The 11,571-nt window shown below is 35.2% G+C and overlaps 2 protein-coding genes across 4 annotated transcripts; one reads left to right on the forward strand and one right to left on the reverse strand.

The window, feature by feature from the left end:
• Positions 1–2,449: 2,449 nt before the first annotated feature.
• On the reverse strand, positions 2,450–3,740 carry LOC110859149. Its single transcript, XM_022108019.2, has 3 exons — positions 3,436–3,740; positions 2,744–2,880; positions 2,450–2,648 (listed from the first exon to the last, which is right to left on the reverse strand). Exons 1-3 carry the CDS (start codon positions 3,630–3,632, stop codon positions 2,539–2,541), a joined length of 444 nt encoding a protein of 147 aa, XP_021963711.1. The 5' UTR covers positions 3,633–3,740; the 3' UTR covers positions 2,450–2,538.
• A 137-nt stretch (positions 3,741–3,877) lies between these two features.
• On the forward strand, positions 3,878–8,766 carry LOC110859151 (protein ALP1-like). Of its 3 annotated transcripts, none has more exons than XM_035859283.1 (6): positions 3,878–4,855; positions 4,929–5,416; positions 5,973–6,092; positions 6,176–7,825; positions 7,888–8,127; positions 8,197–8,766. In XM_035859283.1, exons 4-6 carry the CDS (start codon positions 7,582–7,584, stop codon positions 8,736–8,738), a joined length of 1,026 nt encoding a protein of 341 aa, XP_035715176.1. In that variant the 5' UTR covers positions 3,878–4,855; positions 4,929–5,416; positions 5,973–6,092; positions 6,176–7,581; the 3' UTR covers positions 8,739–8,766. The 3 variants fall into 3 exon arrangements, with proteins under 3 accessions (XP_035715176.1, XP_035715175.1, XP_021963713.2); XM_035859282.1 differs by having other exon boundaries at positions 5,973–6,041; XM_022108021.2 differs by lacking the exon at positions 5,973–6,092 and having other exon boundaries at positions 4,713–4,855.
• The last annotated feature ends 2,805 nt before the right edge of the window (positions 8,767–11,571 follow it).

An 11,571-nucleotide genomic window follows, 5' to 3' on the forward strand; every position in this document is an offset into this window, starting at 1 on the left:
TACCTGGACCACCTTCACTTACTTTCCTTCATAGGAAATAGGATTTCAACCCTTCTTTTCCACATGTGCAGCTTTACGAATAGGAAGAATGGTATTTATTTACAAAGTTATTAACCATGTTCATACTCATGTTCATAAATACATATAGCATAAAACTTTCTGACACAGTTTTATCTAACGTGACAATGTTTCTTCTTATTTGAATATTAATGGGAAAATTTGTCTGAAAATGAAGGCACGAAAAACTGTAGGATTGAAAATTTCAAAGCGTTTATTCCTTCCATTAAAATTTTTTCAATTTTTTAAGTTACCGAACACACAGCAAACTGGTAGGCATTATGCAGCGATAGAAATTACCATATTGGGTAATTTCCTTCAAAATTACCATCTTGAAGGAAATTATTATTATTAGAATTACCATCCATATATGCTTAAAAGTTTTAATAATTTTTTTATATACCAGTTATCTCCTAATCGAGCATAAAGATATACATTTACATACAAACGTATTTCATTATAGTTGACTGCGGATTTACAAGTATTAATAATTTAAATTTGTCTGGATGTCGAGTATGGATTTTTAGCTACAGGGCGTATTTATCCATTTGGAAAATCTCTAAGGGTCTTACACAAAGCGTGTGATCGATTTTCAGGAAATGTTTACCCATACCCCGATGTGTGCACTCCGGTAAAGTCACGCAGGTAATGATTTCTCGGTAATAAATTTGGTAATAATATTTAACCAGGTAGTAGAAATTCGCCTCAGTAATGGTAAAACTTTGTTACCAAGCCATCAGCACGCGGTACAAGTTAGCATTACCACTTCGGTATAGTAATACATATACTTGTGCCTTTCTGCAATGCTTACTACCAGATTATTTACAATATGACCTATACGCACTACGTTGTAACTAACATAAGAACGATAAGATACCTGGATCTCTATCCCTCCCTCTGTTAAAATCTCTTACATGCTTTCAGCAAAATCCGATACAAATGTAGATATGTAAATGAGTACCTTAAGCTTCATCCATCAAAATCTTGTCAACAAATGGGCAACCCTTCTTCTCAACATATGTGTATGTTTCCTTGTCCTAACGGAAAATACAATTTTTTTAAGAAATTATTAACTATGTATGTGTCTACTCTTATGGATATATGTTTCACCAAAGTTTCTGAAACAATTCTACATAAGGGCTCTTACCAAGTTTGTTTCTTGCAACTAGATTAAAGTTAAATCACGGCAAACTAACTAAATACATGAAAATTTCAAACTTTTCTTACAGTCTGTGCTTTAGAATTTTACCTTGTACTAAAAAATGTGAAAGTGTGGCGAACTCAACGCAAACTGGTAAAAATTATACGGTAAAAGGGCTTACCATCTTCCCGAAGGAAATTAATTTTTACATCCTTGAATATATATGCCTAATACAATAATTCTTGACAAAAATTAATTATTTATTAAGAAGGTAAATTTTTTAATAATTTTATTTCTTAAGGTAGGTAAACCTCCTTAATTCGCTTATTCTTTATTAATAACGGAAAATTCAACGTTCGTATTTACATATATTTCCCTATAAACCTATATAAACTGAAGTTGGCTGCGTATTTACAATCACACAAATTTAAATTTTTCTATGTCTGTTAGGCATGAACATTGATTTTTCATTACAACCATGTTTCATCCATTGGGGAATTATTGCGAAGCGTGGATTTGGAAAAGTTATATACACATATGTATTAAAACTAAAATTAGGTAAACACAAATAATTTTCTACTCTATAAATTATCATACACAAGGGGCTTATACAAAGCCTCAAATAAAGCTTACTTAGTTTACCTAGTAAATGTAAAATTGAGTGCCTATAAGGAAACGGTCACCATGGTTACGGCGTTGTTTTTGCAGATACTTTTATGTGAACCCTTTGAAAAAATCAATCGCAATTCCTACATTAAGCGCAGAAATTTTAATTGTTTCGACGATGAAAGCTGATCCAAATTTTTTGAGTTCGTGTTAATGCTAGTATAGCTGCAGGAGAGAATTTCAAAGATATTTCTCTACAATAATCATTGTTACTTAGTTCCAATGTAACTCGATTCTTGGCGGAACTTCAAAAATTATCAAATTTAATTCTCTGCTTAGTTTAAAAAGAACGATTTTTTTAATTTTTCATTGTTCTTAGAAAACTGGAAGACTTTGAAAAATGTAATGTTTTCAAAAAGCCACTTCTATACCACTTTGGTAGAGTCAAATATGTACTTGTGCTTTTCGGTTATGGTTACCACCAGATTATTTACAGCGTAGGCAGAGTGAGCTAATTAAGTCTCGGAGAGAGCATACTCCTACTACCACGTCTTGCACATTTCTCGAAATTGAACCTAAGGCAGGCAATATTTATTTGTCGAAAGCTTTGTGAGGGAAAATAAAACTTTAATCTATACCAAAAAATTCTCCTCCGGCACCGTTTCACAACATATTTATTTGCATATTTATTATGTAAGTATCTAAATTAAAGACAAAATGTTTTTTATTGTTCTTCAAACTATAAATATGCTTTTTTGACCGTATGGTTGTGCTTGTGGTTGTTGCCCGTACTGTGGTGGTTGTTGTGGTTGCTCGTACCCTGCGGGGGGCGGTCCTTGCATGTCTGAGAAATTTATAATTATTACACACATATTAAATTATTTTTAATTTTATGTAAAATTTTATGCAAAACACAGAAAACATGTATTTCACACTTACAAACCACTTGGGTCTGTGGCTGGTCCCGTTTCCGACAAGCTGCAGAACAACAGTAACCACAACAGAAGCAAATTCCCAGTGGGATAAAGACGAAGATGAGTTCGGCGATAATTGAAATGACAATTGTCCAACCGACCCTGTAATATAATTAAGGCTTAAAATGACAATCTCGAAATTGCATCATGTGCCAAATAAAGGGGCTAAAAACTAGGATTTCCACGCTCAATAACAAGATTACCCTTTTGAAATACACTTAAGTGTAGAAGTTAACTAAAATACGCTAAATCCAGTCAGACTGACTTAATAAAAAGTAAAGTTTAGACTGGATTGTGTATAATTTTGTAAATTTAGAATATTACAATGCATTTACTGTTCCAAAAGGTTATTCCTACGAGTGTTTAATTTCTCCAGGACTGGTTTCACAAAGTCAAATTTTACATGTTGCCGACGATTTAGCGGTTATGCATACTTTGAGAAAATTAAATAAAAAAAATTATATAAAAAGCGGGTACTCACAAAGACTTAGGATTGTTTTGCTATAAAAAAAAGTACGCAAAAAAATGGGTAGCCAAGTTTTCTCAAACTTGCCCAACTTCAAACTAATTTATGTAATTCGAAATTATTTTATTTTCAAAAATTTGTACAGTGATAATGCGTACTGAATACCCTCAATAATTATTCCGTCAACTTACACTAGCAAGAGGTCTTCGTAGTAGTAGCAGACCCCATCCGAACAGTAATCGCAGTCCGAGGGGCACGATTGCAAAACTTCCGCCCCCAAAGGTTCGAATTTTTGGACACCATTCGTATCATTTTCTTTAAGTGTGGCGCCCTGTACAGACCAAGCTGCTGTGACGATGATCCACAAAAATACGGCCAACTTTGCCATTATTGACGTGACTTTTTTTTCCGTTAGGTTGAAGTCGAAGGTTAAGTTGAAATTGAAAGTTCTTTTCGCGTAACCTTTACTCTACATAGGTTTGAAAACTTTTGTTAACTCGTATTATCTCTGATTGGCGTCATGGAAACAGTTTATCTTAATCCGCCCGTGTTGAACATACAATTTTAATGGAGCTTATAGTATAATAAATTAGCCGACGTAGTAATCTATAACTTTCTACATACCGTGCCGACCAAAAGCATTAACCGCGGATACGTTACTGCATAATTAATTTTGTTACATTCCAGAATCGGCCAGCAATGTTGAAATTTCTCGGTCTGATTGTGATAGGAGGAAACGATTCCTTCGTATTTGACAGCAAAGGAGAATGGCGTAATCCGAAAAAAATACACAAAGAGGGCATCCTCGAAGCCTTTATTTTGTTAGCAACGTTCGAAAAAAAGTTGACTAGAAATATTTTTTTCAAACTTGCCCAACTTTAAGGTAATTTTAAATTATTTTTTCAAAAATTATGTATCATGAAAATGAGTAACGAACATCAAGAATATTTTTTTGGCAATGTAAATCTAAATATTCAACAATTTGAAAATTTGAGTTGTGTTTATTAGATAATTTGTGTTATAAAATGGGACCTAGCTTTGCATGAGGAATTCGATCTAATGATATTCAAAATACCTGACATAATTTAATCAGCTAAAATAAATTCGCGGAAACCGGAGAAAACCGGAAACCGTAATCATGCATAATCCCTGTGGCAGACAGTATACATGCCGGACGTCGATGCCAGATAAGAACTAATCTATATACACATCTATTGGATGTCGTCACGATTATAAGCACGTATTTGTGCAAGAAACAAGAGTGATGAATGCAAAATTAATATTTGCAAAGTTTTGCACATCTCGTAGCCGAGTACATTAACAGGATTTATCGATAACTTGGTTTGATTCAACATAACATAACGTCACAAAAAGTTGCTCTCGTCACACATTTTCAACCTACCATGCACAATTTCATGGTAACGGAACACCCAGGTGGTACAAAAATTTTCACCAATTATCAAAAATGTAGTACTACTTTTTTGAAAGAGTGTTAATTTTTTTAAAAGTTACACAACTAAATTAACTTTGTACTGTATTTGAGGATAGTGTTATCTATGTATGCATTACTACTAATTCGTGCATGGAAAATCATAGATAGACTACCGACCGGTAATAATTTTGCATTATGTTATTTATATCATGTAAAGAAATGCATACTATTCAAGCTAAATTGTATCCACAGATGTATGACATAGGTCATCTTCACTCCAAAAGTATGCTTAATCCGAGAAGTAAGAATACGTCAGAAGGGGTAACGCATAAAGGATGTCATCCAATTAACCATGTGACCTCATATCTTTTCAACCCAATAAAATATTATACTCGCTTTCTTCCTGATCTGAACAAAGTTCTTGGAAAATAAATCTAATTCTTTATGCATGTTTCATCTTGAACTTATGTAAATCTTAATCAATTTAATTTTGGGCAAATCAAAGACATAATCCAGATTTCGCAATATTCCTATACTTCTTCTCCGCATTTGGGATGATCTTGAGCATTCACTTACATGCATACTACACTCTTCACCTTGAATAATCATATGCACAAAAATTACACCGTATTTACATAAATAGTGTCTAAGTTTCTGAATAAATCATTTCGAAATGAATAATAAAATATTACTTGTGCTATTTCTCATCGCCGGAGCTTCACTTTCAGTCACATCGCACTGTAAGTTCGTTAAAAAGTGTGTTAATTAGCATATTTATGTTTATGAATAAAAATGTTACCAGTTTGGACAATTTTCATCCTTTACAAAACCAGGGATTAATTCTGCATTTCATTAAAAAATCGTGCAACTTAAAGCTTTTAATGAGTCAATTCACGCAGTCTTTCCCAAATTCGTAACATCTGGAAAATCCATAAACGTTAATTATGTAATATGTTCAAACAAATTCCCGTTGTATTTTAAAAAATTTTACTCACATCAATGTATGCATACAAATTTTGTAAAAAATTCTAAAACTATCTATTTCAAATTAAAGATTTTACAAAAATTTACCAATGACTACGTGAATTGCCTCAGTATAATTAATTTTACACAAAACTACAAACTCCAAAACTCATTCGATTACATAAAGCACATGTACCGTCACTCACTTAAATTGAGTCTACATTGGGGGACCTCAGACACGAAAAAATCGTCGTTTAGAATTTCGCTTCATTTTTCGCTTATCGATAACATGGCCAAAATTATGAAAATTTCAAAATTTTGTTTCGATTGCAGCTAACCGACCTTAACCCCACTTTTGAGTTGAGTTTCTGTTCGCTTGCCCCAGAGCTCGCTTATCAGGAGGTAAGCGAAAAACGAAGCGAAATTTTAAGCGACGATTTTTTCGTGTCTGAGGTCCCCTATTATAAACATCCAAAATCTGTTGCAGTATTCTCAAATGACCCCAAACTCACAATTTTGCCTTTAATTAATTCCAGATTGGCGACCGAGCGGGCAAGTCATCCGACTCTGTGGAACTACTACGGCGGGCGGAGTCTGTAAAAATGCCTGTGGTTCGGGCGAGGTCGTAATTTCTTCGCCGTACTGCGGATACTGGTTGACCTGTTGTGGAACCGCGCCCACCACAACGACGGCGCGAACTACAAGCTCCACTCCGACGACGACGGATGAGAGTGGCATTATAGTTTAAAAAATTGAACTTTGCTTGATTTTAGGGTTCGATTAAAATAACAAAATTTGTGAGTTTCGACAATTTTTAATCTTTACGTACTGAATAAATCTGCCTTAATTAAGCTAAATTTTGAGATATTAACCATTTAAAGAGGACAAGTAAAAATCACGATGTCCATAATTCGTGTCACCAGGCGACAGTAGAATTACCTTAATTCGCGAGGGAACATTATCTCTAAGGGATCATTATTCTTAACCAAAAATGCCTGTCAAATATCTTAATTCGTGACAACTTTCTCGCAAAATTTGTTGACTTTAATCAAAATATTACAGCGAATTTCAACATACAAGACAAAAAATTTGGCGACAAAAATGACCAAAAAAAAGAACATAGGAACAAATTACCCATCATAAAGTATAACAAAATCAATAATCTTGAATGGTGTGATAATTATTGTCGAAAGTGGTGGGACAAAGTGCAACGCCACAAGTTTCACAATGAAATGCAGTATATGACTTGACGCCGTGCTTGGTACACACATGACACCTTCTCGAACCAATATGGAAAATGGAAAATATGGTAGCCGTTAAAACGGTCGATTATTAAGGGGTGAAACCCCTTTATCAGATTGATATGTCCGTCCGCGCGATAACTTAAGAACGTTTTAACATATTGATTTGAAATTTGGAACATAAATACCTTGTGTAAAAAGAAAGGTCAAGTTCGAATATGGGAAATGTAGATCACACCCTTCAAGGTCAAAAGGTCAACAAGACGGTAGACCTGATACGTATGTCAATTTTAACTGATGTTCTACCCCGAATTCAATGGAAAAATGTGAATTTAAATTGAAAAAATCAATTTAAATTGAGTTTACAATTTAACAATTTAACCCGATTAGCCGACCCGATTCGGAAAATCTTGCCCACCTTGGAAGATTGGGAGACCGGGTTTATTTACTGTTTCTAGGTTGACTTTACTCAAATTCATGCGAAGCATTAGAGAAGTTTGGGTCGAAGCTGATATGCATTTGGTTTAGGTTTGGCTTCAACATTTTTCGAAGCCAACCCAAAACAGATTGTCTTGGACAAAACAGATTTGGTCACAAGCTGAATTGACATCAGCTTAGCCAGCCCGCAAAATTTAAACTTTGTTGACATAAGAAATCTGGACTTGTATCTCGCTTTTTGGTGACATTACATTACTTAAATTATGGAAATACTTATAAGAAGCCGAAGTATTTTTGAATACAGCTACGTTAAATTACTTCTTCTGTACTATCAGAAAAAAAAGAAAACTGTAAAGCAGTTGCGATTTTCGTGGTTATTAACTCCAGACGCAAAGTACAAACTCTGGTTTCGTTTTGAAAAACACGATTTTCCGCGTTTGATTCAAGCCCTGGGCCTTCCTTCTTGCTTCAAATGCCTTAATGGATTGCGAGTTAGCACAGACGAAGGTAGCAAAAAAAGACGGGTGAAGATGCACCAAATAAAATGTATAAATACAATTTTTTTGTAGCACTTCATATTCTTCTCCGAAGACTGGCATATCCTAATCGCTTATCGGATTTGGAAGACATTTTTCGGCGCCCGCCCTCAGAGCTATCTGCAATTATAAATAGTATGCTGAACATGCTGTATGACAAGTTTCAACACTTACTGACAAACATCGACCACCCATGGATTGATCTTGACGGTTTCAGCTTAGCAATTCATCAACAAGGCGCACCATTAATGAATTGTGTTGGTTTTGTTGATGGTATAGTGTATTGCAAAAACTTAGGTCGAAAAATTAAGTAATTTCACTATTCATTTTACATATGTACAGGAACTTTACGACCTATGTGCCGCCCAGGACGAGATCAACGTGAGCTGTATAGTGGTCACAAAAGAATACACGGAATTAAGTTTCAATCCGTCGTCTTCCCTAATGGAATTATCGGCAACCTCAGAGGACCCTATCCTGGTCGTCGTCACGACTGCTACATGCTCAGCGACACAGGGCTTCTGCCACAACTAGAACGCATGATGCCACAATACTGCCTATATGGTGACCCAGCGTACCCTCTACGATCAACTTTGATCAGTCCTTACAAAGGAGCTCATTTATGCCCTGGGCAGCAATCCTTCAACACCGCTATGAGTACCGTTCGGCAATGTGTTGAATGGGAATTCGGGAAAACAATTTCGCTTTTTGCATTTTTGGATTACCGTAAAAATATGAAACTATATCTACAACCTGTTGGAAAATTGTATCTTGTCGGTGTGCTGCTTAAGAATTGTCACGCATGTATATATGGATCACAGACATCACAATATTTTCAATTACAGCCGCCAAGTTTAGAGACATATTTATACGTACAAGTTTAGATGTGTAATAAAGCTCATTAATACAAAATTGGGGAGAGAAGCCCTGGGTATTTACTGCATGACATTAATTATTAACTACTGACAATCATGCCCACCCCCGCCACTATTGTTTTTTAGCATTTCGAGCAGCACCATTTTTTCTTCCTTTTCACGCGCCCACTTATCTTCCTCCATCCTCATCTTGCGTTCATCCATGTCTTGTTGACGACGCTTAATGCGCAGCTCTTCCTCCATCAAATCAAGCAGTCGGTCATCCCGAGATCTCTTTGACTTTGCGTTAACGTTACTTTTACATTTACTAGAGGGGTTGTCTGGCTTGCAACTTCATCGTTGAATTGTTCTAAAAATATTTAAAAAGCCACCAATTAAATATATAAATTATGTCCACGGCAATTACCAGTCTTATCCGACGTGACCATATTTCGCATTGCCGCATCCCTAATCGCAGCTGCCTTCTCATCCCCGTTAGTAGTTTTCTCTGGTTTGGATTTGGTTTTTCGATGTGGTTTATCCATCCTATCAGTCAAATCCTGCAGTAACTTGGCTCGCTCATCGTACTCTTCTTCTGTGCCACTTCCATCTGGATCCTCTTCCATCTGGGTCGCGGGTGTGCCAGGGCAAGTCAAGTGTTTCCCAAGGCCTTACCGCCATGTGAGCCTCGTCCACTCACACCCCCCACCTGCGTGCCTGGTGACACCCCCTGCCACACCCGTCCCAGCAACGACAAGCTGAGCCATCAGGCGAAGACGGATCTCGCCGGACCCTGTGTACGGGAGGATCTACGCCATCGAGGACTCCCCCAGGTAAGACCCTTGATTGGTATATTGGGGTGGTGAGCGTGTGGGGGTTTTATTATCCCATAATTCAGCCTTTCCGAGGGTGGATTATGAAACCTTTGTGAAACAAGCGGACACCAATAAGGATGGGAAGATTAGTATTGATGAGGCCGTGGAATGGTTTATCAAAGAGGGGGCAAAGGGATAATAAAATTTCTTGGAAGTGTTCGAATATTTAAGTGGGAAGTCTTATTGGGATTTTAATCAAAGGAAAATTGTTAGTGACATTGAACATATAAAGTGAAGAGATGGATAAATAAATAAATTAGTTACTTAATTTTGTAAATAATCATTAATTGCAAGGATGAAAGTTTAAATTAAAATAAATGATTTGATCGAGTGTTCTTATTTTTACGTTTATTTTGGAATTATTTTAATTTGGTTTCTTCCATATAAAAAATATTATTTTTTGCATCATGATTTTGTCATACAGATATTAGATAGTAGAGTTAACATAAATTGATGTAAATATATTTTGCATATGCATAGAAAAAACATATTGGTCAGTGCTTGCCGTTATGCGGTCCAGAATGCTAAATAGGAGAAACAAAGTGAACTGCGAAATATTTGGCAATCTGTGATCAGTCTTTGGAATGTGGGTATGGGATGAAAGTCATTGTCAAGAAAAAACAACATAAAGTTTGACTGTCTCGGCAGTTACGATGTCTTAAATTAAGTAGAAAGATCACCGGGATTCTTAGGATTAGTTGGACATGTTTATTGATAAAGGAGATACAGGGTGCCTCAGATAATTAGGACTGATTAAGTTTCAACGAGGCAGAGATTTTACGGTTTGGATGCAACAGTAATAAATTTTATTGAACTTTCTTAATCGGAGGTAACGATCATATTTCTAAAAAATGTTGGAGTGTTTAGTTAATAATGTTTTGGCTTATAACGCGTTATGAGCAAAAACTAAACGTATTTATTTTTTGGTATTGTTTGTCAAACACTATCAGGAAGATTAATAAAATTTAATTTAAAATAATTAGGCCCAGATTTCATAATGGTTCATTTGCCTGGTGGCAAATTTAAAACAAATAGTTAATAAATAATTGCTATTGGAAACAGATTGCGGTTGGAATGTTATATACACAATTTTAATAATACTATAATACGCACAGTAATGATTGATGTATGAAGGTGTATTTGGTTATGATAGATTGGAAAAATAAAAAATTGGGGAAATATGAAACTAAAATAAATATAAGTATTATTTATTTGCAAGTTATGCAAACCTGTACGGAAGGCTACATGTCTCAATTACTTAAGCCTTATTTATCATCGACAAGTAAATAGTTGTTCTAATTGGTGCTTAACATTCTTTCACATTTGCTTTGGTTGTGCAAAGTGTGTAATTAATTTCCCAAGTGGTTTGTATTAGTATTCTATAAAGGAAAGTGTTTATTTTTTGGAAATTCTTGTAATGAGTGGTTAATTGTGAAGAGTGGTCTTGATAATGAAATTAGCATGGATACATATATTGCCTAAAAACTTACTTAAATGCCATGAATACTTTGCTTCTATTTGGTTAAAGTATCTTGCATAGTTTATGCTAAAAGGGTTTGGCTAAAAGAGTCGTTGACCTGTTAATTCTATAACCCTTTGTGGATAATTATTATGGCCCCAGTCTAACCTTGCACAATCCATACACAAAATAAGGATGGTTTCTTAAATTTTCCGTAAGATAATATATGGGAGGCCGATGGACAATGGCCGCACAATATATTATCCTACAGAAAATTTAAAAAAACCATCCATACTTTGTCTATTGATTACGCCAGGTTAGACTTGGTGTATAGTAATTAATGAATTTAAAGAAGGTTAGGTCTCGCAGAAATTAAATGTTACTTCAATACATAGTAAATATGTGAAGGTTGTGTAAATAATGCACTACGCGTGTGCATTTTTACTGGATTGGAAATAGTTTTCGGAAAGACAATCCAGTCTCAGCTACATGTAATGTTTTCGAAGTAAATGCAGTTTGCAATTTCGTG

The sequence above is a fragment of the Folsomia candida genome, unplaced genomic scaffold (assembly GCF_002217175.1).
Source record: "Folsomia candida strain VU population unplaced genomic scaffold, ASM221717v1 Fcan01_Sc024, whole genome shotgun sequence".
Lineage (NCBI taxonomy): Eukaryota > Metazoa > Arthropoda > Collembola > Entomobryomorpha > Isotomidae > Folsomia > Folsomia candida.

Bases quoted from the DNA above. Each gene is read 5' to 3' on its own strand.
- LOC110859149 (XM_022108019.2), bottom strand. From the start codon at position 3,632: ATGGCAAAGTTGGCCGTATTTTTGTGGATCATCGTCACAGCAGCTTGG. The intron at 2,881-3,435 runs GTAAGTTGACGG...ATTATATTACAG, and splicing joins TACGAAGACCTCTTGCTAGT to GGTCGGTTGGACAATTGTCA. The intron at 2,649-2,743 runs GTAAGTGTGAAA...TAAATTTCTCAG, and splicing joins GCCACAGACCCAAGTGGTTT to ACATGCAAGGACCGCCCCCC.
- LOC110859151 (XM_035859283.1), top strand. From the start codon at position 7,582: ATGGAAATACTTATAAGAAGCCGAAGTATTTTTGAATACAGCTACGTT. The intron at 7,826-7,887 runs GTAGCAAAAAAA...ATTTTTTTGTAG, and splicing joins GCGAGTTAGCACAGACGAAG to CACTTCATATTCTTCTCCGA. The intron at 8,128-8,196 runs GTATAGTGTATT...ACATATGTACAG, and splicing joins TTGTGTTGGTTTTGTTGATG to GAACTTTACGACCTATGTGC.